This window comes from Caretta caretta, chromosome 5 (genome assembly GCF_965140235.1).
Source record: "Caretta caretta isolate rCarCar2 chromosome 5, rCarCar1.hap1, whole genome shotgun sequence".
NCBI lineage: Eukaryota > Metazoa > Chordata > Testudines > Cheloniidae > Caretta > Caretta caretta.
The window spans coordinates 133,439,804-133,454,981 of record NC_134210.1 but is presented as its reverse complement, the minus strand read 5'-3'; the positions used below and the strand labels follow the sequence as shown (position 1 = coordinate 133,454,981).

At 50.6% G+C, this 15,178-nt stretch overlaps 1 protein-coding gene across 4 annotated transcripts in view; it reads left to right on the top strand.

Annotated features, from left to right (window-relative positions):
* Positions 1 to 15,178, top strand: part of ABCA1 (ATP binding cassette subfamily A member 1) — a 132,619-nt gene that overhangs the window by 38,148 nt on the left and 79,293 nt on the right. The window contains exon 1 of one of the 4 annotated variants that reach the window (XM_048851111.2): positions 4,291 to 4,401. The exons of the other annotated variants lie outside the window; for them this stretch is intronic. Coding sequence (XP_048707068.1) covers positions 4,326 to 4,401 — 76 coding nt within the window. The 5' untranslated portion in view covers positions 4,291 to 4,325. Of the gene's footprint in view, positions 1 to 4,290; positions 4,402 to 15,178 lie in introns of those variants that run through there. 4 annotated transcript variants of the gene reach the window in all.

Here is a 15,178-nt window from a genome sequence, read left to right as displayed (position 1 = left end):
TCCACACAAATATCCCCCTCAAGAAGTACGTATTCCTCAGGCTCTCACTGTGGGCTGCAACTTGCCAGACAAGGTTTCAGCATGGATTGCCCTTAAAGTCTTGTCCTCCCCTTTCCATATGGAATCACTTGCTTAACTAGTATTACTTAGTAATATTATAGTAGCAGCCAGAGGCCTCTACTGAGATCAGTGCCCCATTGTGTGAAGTGACAGTCCCTACCCAAAAGTGCTTAAAATGTAAATAGACAAGGGAAATACTATCTTCTTCATTTTTCAGGGGGAGAACTAAGGCAGAGGAAGTGATTTGCCCTAGGTCACACAAGATGACTGGGGTAGAGGGTAGAGGCTGAAAATGAAGCCAGGTTTCCTGAGGCCTACGTTAGTGTCTTCCTGTATTCTCAATACTGCCCAAAAGAGCAGCTTTTGATTGGTTTTGGAAGTGGAGGTTCCTCTACCATCTCACTTTTCTCCATCTTCTACCCACTGGCTTCAGAGGTCACATTTTGTGGTGACCCACTGGCTAAGGGAAGGGTTGGATCTGACTCCTTCCAGACCCCACAAAAACTGGTCCTATTTAAAGCAAGGTTGAGCCTAACCTCCAGTGCCTCAGGAAGCAAGCTGGCAACTTGAACGTAGAACCTCCACACAGCAGCATCTTAGGCTCAATCCTGCAAGGTGCTGCATGCCCACAATCCCCATACTTCAGCAGGCAATGATGATGCTCAGAACTTCACCTCATCAGGCCAGTTTTACAACAACTTGATAAAAATTGGCCCAGTGAATTTGAATTAAAAATGGAGATGAGACAAGTGGTTGGTTTGTAGTAGAGACATCTTATGATTGGTCGTCTGTTTTCTCAGAGTGGAAAACAAGCGTCCCATATCCACGTGCCACAATCCCAGTACTTGATACAGGGCTGGAGGGACTTGTTATGCTTTCTGAGTAGTTCACATCTCGGTTCTGCTTTGGCACCACAGATGGAATGACTTCAAATTCTAAAGAATGCACTGATCGAAGGGGTGTGTAAGTGGGCAATTAAATGATAAGCTGGGTGAATTCAATGAGACTTGAGACCAGAACTGCACACGTGAGAGCATGAAAGCAGAGAGATGTTATATACTTTGGCAGGCTTGATGCTTGCCCAGATGCTTCCAATGTTCAATATTTCTTCAGATTTAAAGAAGAATAAAAACCCCATACAAAAAGCTTTAGGCATGCTAATGATTAGGCTTACAAAAGCGATGACCATCTATCAACGAAATATAAATAGTATATAAATAGTGAATGACTTGTATTACAATAATGCCTAGAGGCCCTAAGCAAAATTAAGACCCCACTGTGTTAGGCACTGTACAAACCCCTATTAAGAAATGGTCCCTACCCTGAAAAGCATCCGACCTAAATACAAATTTCACTCATGATTAGTTGTTGACTTTGATACAATGGATATACTGATTCATACTTTTTGTTTACAAGTGTGTCAAGGGTTGTCTACATAAGAGTTTTAATAGGAGAAATGATGTTACTTACCCAGACCTCCATGAGCCTGGGCAGTTGCATTTAGGAATGTCTGAGCCCATTCAGAGTACTAAATAATTGAAAATCTAAAAACAAAAGAGTAAGGAACACTATGAAATTTGCATTAAAACAACATCAGGAACAGACACTTCAATTGACCTACGCTAAAAGGGCTGTACCTTTTGTCTCCACAAGTCCCAGTTCAGCGCACTCTGCCTACCCATTTTGCCAGAGCCCCCTTACACAGGTTTCGGCATCAGGCAGGCTTCACTATGTTGCCTATGCAGTTCTGATGTAGCTGAGAGCATGGATCTGGCCCGGCATCCACTGCAAGCCAGGGGAGTCTTTGCATTGACTTCAGTGGACACTGAATCGACATTACATTATGGCAACAGCATAGCCTCACTGGAAACTTTGGTGGCCCCAGAGTGTGGCCACCACCTCTTGCCGGTAATGGCACTGATGCTTTTTACTAAAATACGTAATTAACTTTAGGAAAAACAAATATGCCTATAAATATGGACAGATACACATCCAAATCATTGTAATTTATTTATGTAGGGTTTTTTTGTAGACTCAATAATAAAAAGAACGCTGTGAAAAGAGAGATTTGTATGTGTGTTAATATCACTTTTCCCAGCAGACTTTCTAGCTAGCTGGAGGGCTGTGATAAGTGGTGTTAACCAACATGGAAGTATCACTTATCACAGCCTCCCAGCTAGCTAGAAAGTCTGCTGGGAAAAGTAATATTAACAAACATGCAACTATTACTTTTCTCAGCAAGCCCCAGGACAAATTAAGCCCGGATGGGGGGATTATAAGGGGTGGCAGATGGGGCCTGGGGCAATGAGGGGATGGATGCAGGTCCAGGGGAAGACAGTGGGGGTCCGGGGGGATGGATGTGGGGCCAGGGGGAGGCAGTGGGGGCTGGGGTGATGGGGGGATGGATGTGGGGCCAGGGGGAGGCAGTAGGGGCCTGGGGCAATGGGATGGATGCGGGGCCAAGGGGAGGCAGCGGGGGCCTGGGGCGATGGGATGGATGTGGGGCCGGGGGGGATAGTGGGGGCCTGGGGCAATGGGGGGATGGATTTGGGGCCAGGGGGAGGCAGCGGGGACCCGGGGCAATGGGATGGATGCGGGGCCAGGGGGAGGCAGCAGGGGCCTGGGGCGATGGGATGGATGTGGGGCCAAGGGGAGGCAGTGGGGACCCGGGGAGATGGGATGGATGTGGGGCAGGGGGGGATAGCGGGGGCCTGGGGCGATGTGGGGATGGATGCGGGGCCAGGGGGAGGCAGCAGGGGCCTGGGGCGATGGGGGGGATGGATGCGGGGCCAGGGGGAGGCAGCAGGGGCCTGGGGCGATGGGGGGGATGGATGCAGGGCCGGGGGAGGCAGCAGGGGCCTGGGGCAGTGGGATGGATGTGGGGCCAGGGGGAGGCAGCAGGGGCCCGGGGCAATGGGATGGATGCGCGGCCAAGGGGAGGCAGCGGGGGCCCGGGGTGATGGGATGGATGCGGGGCCAGGGGGAGGCAGCAGGGGCCCGGGGCAGTGGGATGGATGTGGGGCCAGGGGGAGACAGCAGGGGCCCGGGGCAGTGGGATGGATGCGGGGCCAGGGGGAGGCAGTGGGGGCCCGGGGCAATGGGATGGATGCGGGGCTAGGGGGAGGCAGCGGGGGCCTGGGGCGATGGGGGGATGGATGTGGGGCCAGGGGGGGATAGCGGGGGCGATGGGGCGGGGGTGAGCTTGCATGGCCGGAGCCAGGGGTCAACGCCTGCGGCTGTGCAGTCATGGCTGGGGCCATGCGGTTGAACCCAGGGGTCAGAGCCTGCAGCTGGGGCTGGGGTCAGCACTCAGAGCTGGCTGCCCACCACGCAGCTGGTGCCTGGGACTGGAGCCGAGGACCCGGGGCTGGTGCCAGGGGCCAGAGCCCAAAGCCAGGGCCACGTGGCTGGAGCTGGGGATTGGCTCCTGAAGCCGCGTCAGTGGAGCCTGCTGCCCAGCCATCCTGGAGGCCCAAGCCCCTTCCCCGGAGGGTTAAGAACTCACCTTCTGCAGTGCTGGGCCCCACCTGACTCCAGAGGCAATGCAGTGTGGCACGTCCAGGAGCAACAGGTGGGGCGGAGGCTGATCCTTTGCCCCCTCCGCGCCCCCCCGCCCCAGTCACCACCCAGGAGGGTGTAGCGGCTGCACAAAAAGCCCATGGTGGCCGCGTTTGAGAAACACTGAGCAGGAGACAGGGTTGTAGACTCACAGAAATATGGGCAAGAGAAAGGGCAGGGAGAAACCAAGAGATGACTGAAAGAAATGGGCTTTAACCTAAGAGCTCATTCAAAAAAATACATTAACAAACTGTAATAACAGCTGTATGAAATAGTCACCCCCCGTCGCTCCATCAAACCCACATTTAAGGACAAAGACACAGCTGCCTTCAGACCCCACTGTTTGTGCTCAGGTCTAACCAACCCTTCATCCTGACCTGATGGAGCTAGAAACCAGCGTTATAAACCCTTGGCGCCACCCTCTTTTGGTTTCATCTAATCAGCCCCCTCCACTTTTCTCTCTTTTTATTTGTTGGGTTTTTTTTTTTTTAAATGTGTATCTTTTCCTCCTCTCTTCCTTAAAACACTTTCCTTTCTCACTTTACCCTGGTAGGGACCACCACCAAAAACCGAACGAATCAGAATGATAAGAAAGCAAGCAACGAATATATGTAGCACTTTCCCACTCTTCAGTGGGGAGCTGCCTGTCCAACACCACAAGGGGCTGCGTAAAGGTATAAATCGCAGCACTCACCTGAGGACCCCAAATGGAGTCTAGCATGGAGTCATGCAGTTTGGCTTCTCTTGGTTCTAGAAACATGCTGCCCAACACACTACTCTCAGGTATGAAAGGTATCTCAAGTTGCACTGGGGGAGGTCTAGGCTGGATATTAGGAAACACTATTTCACTAGGAGGGTGGTGGAGCACTGGAATGGGTTACCTAGTGAGGTGGTGGAATCTCCTTCCTTAAAGGTTTTTAAGGCCCGGCTTGACAGAGCCCTGGCTGGGATAATTTAGTTGGGGTTGCTTCTGCTTTGAGCAGGGGGTTGGACTAGAGGACCTTCTGAAGTCTCTTCCAGCCCTAATCTTCTATGATTCTGTGATAGATCTGTGCTCTGGGATAAGGCAATTGAGAGTAGTTAACTCTGCTGTGTGCACTGTACATATAACTCAGTGGGAGGTTCAGTTAATCCCATTGTGTGCTTTGCTTGTGCTACCAAAACTAACATCTTAGTGACCAATTCAAGCAGTTTTTTAGAAATAAACTGCCTGTCTCAGTCCCAGTGGTTGAGGTTTTCAGAGCAGCCCAGGGTATTGAGACATACAAGGGGGAAGTTTCAAAAGCAGTCCATGTGGGCTAAAACTCTGCTCCTGTTGAAATCATGGGGAGCAGAGTTAGGCTAATGCTGAGTGCTTTTGAAAGTCTCGCTCAATTCTTCTGTTAAAATAAATGGAAGTTGTGTCTAAATCCCTGGGACTGCTTGAAAAATCCCAACCAGTGCTTGCATGCACGCCTTTGTGGTGGCAGGTCTCTGTGTCCCCCTCCCAGACAGTGGGCTCAGAATCTAAATGAATCCTGTTGTTTTTCTGTTTTATACCAAAACAAGACGCCCTGCCAGAAAATGCAAATATGATGCATGCAAGTGAAAGGTTTCTTAGGCTATGTCTATATTGCAAAGAAAAAGGTGAGTTCTTAACTCAGGTTAAAATAGCAGTGAAGACACGTCCGTTCAGCTTTTAACTTGGGTTAGCATCTCGAGTTAAAGTTTATAGGGGAGTCTGAGGTTGAACTCAAACTGCTATCTAAGTTAAAAGCTGAGTCTTCACTGCTATTTTAGCCTGAGTTAGAATCATAGAATATCAGGGTTGGAAGGGACCTCAGAAGGTTATCTAGTCTAACCCCCTGCTCAAAGCAGGACCAAATCCCCAATTTTTGCCCCACATCCCTAAATGGCCCCCTCAAGGATTGGGTATCCCTCAAGGACACTCTGGGTTTAGCAGGCTAATGCTCAAACCACTGAGCTATCTCTCCCCCCCTTAACTAACCCAAGTTAAGAACATCCCTTTTTTTCCAGTGTAGACAGACCCTTAGTGTGATATTGGTAGAACTGTCTGTGTTGGGGGATTAGAAACACAGCTCCTTTAGCAAGGCTTTATTGTATATACTGAATTCCCCTGTTCCATGCTGAGAAATTATCCCTTTAAATTTAATGAACTTCTGCTTTCCCCTTTTATTTTTCCAAGTCAATGGTAGGATTTTTGTAGGAAATTATCTCTGTAGCAGTTTGAATAGAAAGGTCAGGTGAAGCGTTAAATTTCTTTTCCCCATGGAGCGCTCTGTGGGTCAGGATGCCCCGGAACTTTCAAAGCATCTGTTTTCTTTAACAGCATAATTACATGATCCACAATCAGAGGCAGAGGTTGGCAACACGGCACAGGGTGGTACGCTACAATGTGCATTGTACTTATGCGAGTCTAGCAGAACTGGACTCAGATGTGTAGTTCAGAACTGAACTTCCCGAGCAGCTCAAGGGAGACCCTATTAATTAGTGTGTTGTGGGAGTGGCGGGGGAGGCAAAAATATTCCTGTTCAAGGGCCCTCATGGGCTAGCACTGGACTGCATGTGTGTGTTAGCAGAAAGGAGAGTCTTAAGTGTAATACTGTTAGCCAGTATTGGTTGGCAGTTCTGTTACCTTCTTCAGTATGTTCTGCACTGCCAACTTACTGATTGGCTCCAGGCCCAGGAAAACTGATAGTTTTTACTTTTTTTAATGATAGCACTTAGAAACACATAACAGTATTATTCCAGTAGGCAACAAAATACTGTATCTTAAGGACACTGTTTTTATCTTTCCATTAGCTTGTCTTTACTGCCTGGATACAGCCATAATAATAGAGAGAACAAGCACTTCCCAGTTCTGATGTTAGAGTCAGTGTAACTAGTATCTGCCTGCATAAAACACTGCTGGAGTTGGTTCTGAAAACTCTGTGTGGCTTTGCTTTTAGTCAACTAAAGTACTTGCTGTAGCCTTATCTGTAAATACAGATTCTATCTGGAACTGAGAAGTAAAAATTGTACTGAATAAACAATAGAACGTTCGTACTTTCCCATTATCTTGTGCTCTCTGTCTATAAACTTGTCCGCATAGTTTATTACACACTGGTATTGTGTAATCAGAAATATATGCATATGGTTATCTTCAGTTTGCAATTATTTTCTCTCTTCAGGCTGTGTTGACAGAATTTCTGGGTTTGTAGTAAATTTTAAGCCCCAAAATCTTGAAATGTAAAAATTGGCTAATTTGCTGAACGTTGCATTTGGCTTCAGCTCAGTAGGCAGAGCCTGGACCTGGGCTAGGGTTCATGGTTTGGCTCTGACCCATGGCTTTGATTCCAGCGTGGGTTTGATAGCACCAATATCTTGTGCCATTTCTGCCAAAAATAGTGAAAAAGTGACCTTGGGAAGCTTATGACATTTTGAATGGTGGACAGATCAGCTGTTTTTGGGAGACTTCCACCATCTGGAACAGAAATCTTGTGCAAATGGTTGTTTTTGAAAGATCACAGCCACATCAGATGTATGGCTAGAACACAGGCCCCTTCCACATTTGCATCTCACCTGGAACCAAATCCGTAGAGAGGGATTTGGTTCTGAGGCCCTACCTCCCCAAATTCAGAACTTCTCTATTCATAGCACTTTTCATCTTCAAAGTGCTCTACAGACATTCACCAGTCAATTTTCACAATATCCCTGTGAGCTAAGTAACAGCTGCCAAAGGACTAGAGTCCTCACTCCGAAATACAGGGGGGTGTGGCATGGATTTTAGTGTAACATTGGGGCAGTAAAAGACTGATGTGTTGGAAATACTATCTGTGTTGAATCAAAGGTCAGCTTTAGCCAGGCAGGAACATGGAGCATACTTTAACCAGAATATCTATGAATCCATGGGAAATAGATTTTTGCAGGCTGCTTCTTCATGCAAATCAAATGACTTACCTTTTAAAATGTTATTGGTAATATAAATAGGGGACTGTTAACCCCAGAGTTCTGGCTAAAATCCAATATGTGTAATTCTTCTTCGAGTAGTGTCCCTATGGGTGCTCCACGTTAGATGTCTGTGTGCCCCTGCACCTGTAATCGAAGATTTTTGGTAGCAGTGGCCCGTTGAGCCCGGGCATGTGCTCTCCCTCCCTCCTGGTCTGCCTCTCCCCCCTCACTTCCTTCTCTACCATCTGAGGGAAGGAGCAGTTGTCCCTTCCTTATCTATGTCCTTAGCATATGTGGTGTTTGTTTCGTTACCTTTGTTCTCCCTAACAGTACTCAGGCTAGTGTTTTGTTTTATTTTATTTTATTCCTTTGGTTTAAAAAGAAAAGAGAAAAAGGAAAAGAACTTCACTTTCCTTCCCTGTCAGGGGGCATCTCCCCCCTCCCCCCCAGGCATCTAGTAGACTCATAATTATTTTCTTTTTCAGTAAAAAAAAAAAAAAAAAAAAAGGAAAGATGATGTTCTTCTGCATATTCCTCCCTGCTAGAGGGTGACACCCCCCGCCCAGGGGCTTGCCTGCCTCTCTCTGCTCCAAGCGGTGCCTCTCCTGCCAGGAGTCAGTTCCTGTCATGGCCAGACGCTCACTATGACTGGGAGATCCTCACAGAAGTGCTTCACCCGCCACACCGAAAACTGCAGCCTCACAGGCGCTGGGAGCTGAAGTAAAAATTCCTCCCTATGGAGAAAACACTTCAGTCTGCAGGGGACTCCGGTGGGTGCTGACCCCGGATCCTCCCCGTCCCCAGAGCCTTCACTTCAAAAGGGGTTGAGTGGTGAGGAGGAGAGAGAGAGAGAGAGAGAAAAAAGAAGAAGCCACCAGCAGACTCCCCCTGGAAAGGCTCCTCCGAGCAACTGGCCAGCCAGAGGGGTGTTCCCCAGTGCGGCCATCTCGGCACCGATCCCCAGTAACTGGCCAGCCAGAGGGGTGTTCCCCAGTGCGGCCATCTCGGCACCGATCCCCAGTAACTGGCCAGCCAGAGGGGTGTTCCCCAGTGCGGCCATCTCGGGCACCGACCCTCGAGCAACTGGCCACCAGAGGGGTGTTCCCCAGTGCGGCCATCTCGGGCACCAACCCCCAGCAACTGGCCAGCCCGAGGGGTGTTCCCCAGTGTGGCCATCTCAGGCACCGACCCCCAGCAACTGGCCAGCCAGTGGAACTCCCCAGTGCGGCCATCTTGGGAACCGACCCCCAGCAACTGGCCAGCCAGGGGGACTCCCCAGTGCGGCCATCTCGGGCACCGACCCCCGAGCAACTGGCCAGCCAGAGGGGTGTTTCCCAGTGCGGTCATCCCGGGCACCAACCCCCAGCAACTGGCCAGCCAGAGGGGTGTTCCCCAGTGCAGCCATCTCGGCACTGACCCCCACCAACTGGCCAGCCCGAGGGGTGTTCCCCAGTGCGGCCACCTCGGGCACCGACCCTCGAGCAACTGGCCAGCCAGAGGGGTGTTTCCCAGTGCGGCCATCTCGGCACCGACCCCCAGCAACTGGCCAGCCAGTGGGACTCCCCAGTGCGGCCATCTTGGGAACCGACTCCCAGCAACTAGCCAGCCAGAGGGGTGTTCCCCAGTGCGGCCATCTCGGGCACTGACCCCCAGCAAATAGCCAGCCAGAGGGGTGTTTCCCAGTGCAGCCATCTCGGCACCGACCCCCAGCAACTGGCCAGCCAGAGGGGTGTTTCCCAGTGCGGCCATCTTGGGAACCGACCCCCAGCAACTAGCCAGCCAGAGGGGTGTTCCCCAGTGCGGCCATCTCGGGCACTGACCCCCAGCAACTAGCCAGCCAGAGGGGTGTTTCCCAGTGCGGCCATCTCGGCACCGACCCCCAGCAACTGGCCAGCCAGAGGGGTGTTTCCCAGTGCGGCCATCTCGGGCACCGATCCCCAGCAACTAGCCAGCCAGAGAGGTGTTCCCCAGTGCGGCCATCTCGGCACCAACCCCCAGCAACTGGCCAGCCAGAGGGGTGTTCCCCAGTGCGGCCATCTCGGCACCGACCCCCAAGCAACTGGCCAGCCAGTGGGACTCCCCAGTGCGGCCATGGCCATCTCGGTAGGACAATACCAGCAGAGGAACCTCCTGCTGTGAGCTCAGCTGCCACAGGTTGGCAGGAAGCTCTGGAAGCTGAAACCTGCAAAGGGACTTCTTGCTGTGAGCTCTGCCCTGCTCTGAGCTCTGCTCTGGGCAACTACTGCATCCAGAGGGCACCCTTACCGTACCATCTCTAAAAGAGCGGCACATCGGCACCAAGACACCAGAGGCTTCCACCCTCATGCTCTGAGCCAAGGGTACCATCCCCTAAGGAGAGGGGACAGTTACCGTACCATCTCTAAAAGAGCAGCATAGAGAAACCCTTTGGTACCAGATGCAACAAAACTCCCATCTAGGAAGTGTTCTGCACCTTCCCAACCATTGATACCAACTACAGACACTCCTCTGGGGTTCCGGATGAGCCTATGGTAACACAGGTGCTCTGATACTCTGGAGACCTGTGGCCTCAGTACCCAGGGAGAGACAATTACTATACCGTCTCTAAAAAAGTGGCACCATCAAACTTTTTGTACTGGGCGAAACTCTCATTTAGGGAGTGCTCTGCCCAACTATTGGTACTGACAATGTACCACGGATCCTCCTCTGTGGTACCAAATGAAGCCATGGTACCGCATGAGCTCTGGTACCCTGGAGACCTGATGATTGGGGAAGAACCATAATCCCCATTACTTGGTACCCCGGTATCGAGCACATCCTGGCACCCAGAATCGCTCTTAGCATTGGGCTGTATACTGCCAATGCCCCAGTCAGCGGCACCCTTACCCACAGACAAATCTGACACTGGCCAGGAGGAGATCATTCGCTGGCCCCTCAAGGTGGCCCACCACCACACTACAAGGGTCATCCCCAATTCCATCGTGCCAACCGCCCGTGCCTGCCTTCCTGCCTCTCCCTCCCAAGGCCATATTGTAATTCTTTGGGTATATACCCACACATGGTGCGACCGTCTCCGGTGTCTCTCAGGGAGATGGTTTACTACAGCCTGGCACCTGAGCCAGTGCAGGAGAGCACCTGAGCCAGGACAGGAGAAAGCTTTTTCAGAACAGGAAAGAAGGGAGAAGGGGAAAAAAAACAAAAAACAAAAAACCAACAACACCTGAAGAGGAAACTACCTCTTCAGCACACTTCTCCTCATCTCTCCCAGATGAGACTGTGCTGCCCACCCCTCATCACTCGGTGAAGATTTAAGAACTTTCTGGATCTTACCAAGAGGGTGGCAGATGAGCTGCAGTATTCCCTTACAGGAGGTGGCAGATACACATCACAAGTTGGTGGAAATTCTGCACACTACCTTCTCATCTAGAACTGTCCTCCCAATTAATGAGCTGATTCTAGATCTTACCAAAATCATCTGGCAGAGCCAGCCTCCATCGCACCAACCAGCAACAGTGTGTAAACAAAAACAACCTTACATCTCTACCCAAAGAGGCAGACTTTGTTTTCAGCATCCGCAACCCAACTCCATCATAGTGGATGTGGTTAATGCATGAAGCAAGCAGCATAATGCCAAGTCAACTCCATATGATCAGGCTTTGCAAGATGGCGTATTCATCAACAACATTACTGTTTAGAGTCATAAATTACCAAACTGTCATGGCCAAAACAATTTTGTTAATCTTGGGAAACCCAGGATGTTTCTGAAACATTACTGGAAACACAAAAAGAACAGATTCAGACCATTCTTAGAGAAGGTCCGTTAATAGCCAGACTGGTCCTAGAGACCCCAATGGATGTAGCTGTTACAGCTGCCCGCCCAGTCTCCTGTGGTACTGAGGTGGGTTGTGGGTTGTTTTTTTTTTGTTCGCTACACCTCTCTAGATTGCCCAAAGAGCTACAGACTTCCAATTTGAAGGGCCAAACTCTTTGCAGAGAAGACAGATTTTCTCTCCACATCCTGAAGGATTCTCAGACCACACTACACTCCTTAGGAATCTACACTGTGGAACAGAGGAGAAGATATACCCCTCAACCACACCACAGATCACAGTCTTCTCAATACTCACCATCTCTGTGCTGTTATGAGCCACAGTGTAAGAGGCCCAGGGCTCAGAAGTGAGAACAATCTGCACCCCAGTCCATGACCTCTCAAACTGCCTCTTATAAGCACTTCGTTGACCTGGTCGGGGGTCTGAACAATGATACCGTACAGCATCAGCTGCCATCTATACACCTGTCACACCACTCAGAAGTCACCTTACCTTACTTCACAGCAGTTAGGACCAGTTCTAGAGCAAAGAGATTTATTTCTAGCCCTGAACTTACAGGGTGCCTACTTCCATATCTCAATACAACCATCGTACAGGAGATTTCCTACTGCTTACCTTTGTGGCAGGATCATTATAGGTACAGACTGCTCCACACAGGGTAGTCTCCAAGGTTCACTTCATTGTAGTGGCATACCAACCCCGGTACAGTGACTGGACTTTATTAGCACCAACCTGATGCAGTACAAGCGAGAGCGCTCCTCTCACTACCCACATTCACCACCCTGGGACACATGTCTCTCTAATATGCTGGGGAGCTCACCTACACAACAACAAGGTTCAGGTCAAATGGCCTTCCACAAAAATGACCTTCCATATCACTCTTTTGGGGCTAGGGGCTGTCAGGAGTGACTGTGCATAAACTCTGCCTTTCATCAAAAACAACACACAAAGGTTATGATGGACTTAATGTGACCTGTATGTTTCGTATAAATGGCCAAGGAGCTGCCAGATCTCCCTCCCTCTGCAAGACAGCATTCAAACTTTGGAACTGATGCACCCATCACAATGTGCTCATCTCAGCTGTCTGTCTACAAGGGATACAGAACGGGATAACCAACAGTCTCAGTTGGAATTTTCTCACCACAGTGAGTGTATACTGAATTCACAGGTGCTTCAAGATATGGCCACCCTTTGGGGAAACATTCACTGGCAGTTGCCCTCATCTTTCCAGCAGACGGGGCCCACTTGTATGTCTTTTCCCAGTTTCCTACCCTATCTAAGATTCTGTTGAAAATTCAACGAAACAAAGCGAGAGTTATTGTGATTGCCCCTCTTGACTATGACAAGTCTGGCTCCCTTACCTGACACAGATGGCAATATGCCCTCCTGTTCCTCTGACATCAGCCCATTCCTCACCTGCTCTCTCAAAACAATGGGCTGACCCTTCACCCCAACCCATGGGTCCTCCGCCTCCAGGCTTGGATCTTTCTTTGTTCCAAGGCTTAGAAGCAGAATGCTCTGACAAAATGAAACACACATTGCAACACAACCACAAGTTGACCACTCCACATACCTATCTACAAAATGGAAACAACTCCACGTTTGTACCGTTCCAAACGGACAGACCAAACCTCAACTTTCCTCCCTCTGATTTTGCACTACATTTTAAACTCTCCCTCAGCTCCCTTAAGGTTCATTTCGTGGCGAACATGGCTTCCCACTTGGAGTTCGCCCAACCACTAATGCGAAGACTCTTTAAGGGCATTGGGACTCTCTTCCCCCATGTGACACCACCCACTCCAGCCTGGGACTTTAATCTAGTTCTCAGGTCTTGGACTAGACCTCCCTCCGAGTCCGGAGCAACTTGTTCTCTCTTACACCTGTCCATGACGACAGCTTTTCTAATTGCCATCACCTGAGCGAGGCACATAGGAGAAATAGCGGCCCTGATGGCACACCCATCACTCACGGCCTTTGTCTTTAAAAAAAAACCCTCTAAGGCCATATCCCAAGTTTCTCCCTACTTTTTCTGCACTTTCCATATGAATCAACAGATCCACCTCCCTGTTTTTTCCCAAAACCACATTGTGACAACTGGGAGACAATTGTGCATATGCTAGGTATTAGAAGGACATTAGCATTCTACTTGGACAGGACTAAGGAGTTCAGGAAATCCCCTAAACTCTTCTTTTCGTCCACAGAAAGATCCAAAAGCTCTGTGATATCGCCTCAAAGACGATCCAAATGGATCTCTAGTTGCATTAATCACTTAGCAAGGCACAACTTGCTTCCGTCCATACGCACTCCATGAGATCAGTTCCTACCTCAATCACATTCCATAGGGATACCCCATCTCCCCAATCTATAGAGCAATGATTGGGGCCTCTGTCCATACTTCCGCAGAACATTATGCGATCACTGAAGATATGGCCGCTGACACCATCTTCGACTCCACAGTACTCTCTGTAGTAAAAGACTGCTTCGAAGTCCCAGCCTCCAGTGGTGGGTACTGCTCCGGAGTCACCTAAAGTGGAGCACCCACAGGGACACGACTCGAAGAAGAAGAGGAAGTTACTCACCTTGTGCAGTAACGATGGTTCTTCGAGATGTGTGTCCCTATGGGTGCTCCACAACCCGCCCTCCTCCCCTCTACTTCAGAGCTCTCTATAGGGTTCTGTGGTAGAGGAGGAAGTGAGGGGGGTTTGCCCGTGCAGTGCTAAATAGCCTCGAGGCAGACCACGAGGGAGGGAGAGCACATGGCCGGGCTCAACGGGACACTGCTACCAAAAATCTCCAATTAGAGGTGCAGGGGCACACAGACACCTAAAGTGGAGCACCCACAGGGACACACATCTCGAAGAACCATCATTACTGCACAAGGTGAGTAACTTCCTCTTACGTTCTGCCTCCTGTTACTCAATGCCCTTGCAGTTTCAGCCAGCTACAGCATTCTTCCTGACTTCTTGGTCTAAACTGTTGTCTGTTCTGTTGCTGCATGTTGAGCAGTGGTCGTATTTCACCACAGAGATAGCTGCATTTTAGTGAAGCGAATCCTGCATGTACTGTAGCCTGTATATTGAGTCACATTTCCAACGCATTATGGAATAATTTGAGATGAAAGCGTACTATAGACATGCAGTATATTGTAAGTAAGCTGAATGCATGCAAATTGCCTGCATGTGGCGGGTTAGAACCTCAGCTGGGGGGGGTACCACAGGTGCTGGGGGGGGAGTTGCGGCCCAGGGGGGCACTGCGGTTGCTGGGAGAGCGGGGGGGTTGGTGGGGCTGGGGGAGGCTCCCTACCCAGCTCCTGGGAAGAGGAGACCCTAGCCCAGCTCCTAGCTCCATGTGCGGCCTCTGCTCCGCCCCAAGCCCCAGTTCTGCAGCTCCCATTGGCTGGGAACCAGGGCCAATGGGAGCCGCGGGGGCGGTGCCTGCAGGTGGAGGCAGCACGTGGAGCTAGGAGCTGAGGGAGGGGAGTTGCTGTCGCCCTTCTCGGGAGCTCCCCACAGGTAAGCACTGCCCCCCCCCCCCCAGCCCGGAGGGGGGCCCCCCCCAAACTACTGCTGCTGGGTGGGGGTGGCCCAAGACTGCCCCAACAACAGCCGGTGTGACTGGCCCAGGAGCTGCCAGAGCTGCTCAGGCGGCTGCTGCAGAAGTCAGAGGTCACCGAAAGTCACGGAAACCGGGACCGCCGTGACAAACATGGAGCCTTACCCGTGACTAATGTATCCAACTCGTCTGGCAGTCCACACGCTGCGTTCCTCAGCTGCACTGCACTCAAGTGGCGCTGAGGACCCAACCTAGCATGTCCATGTCCA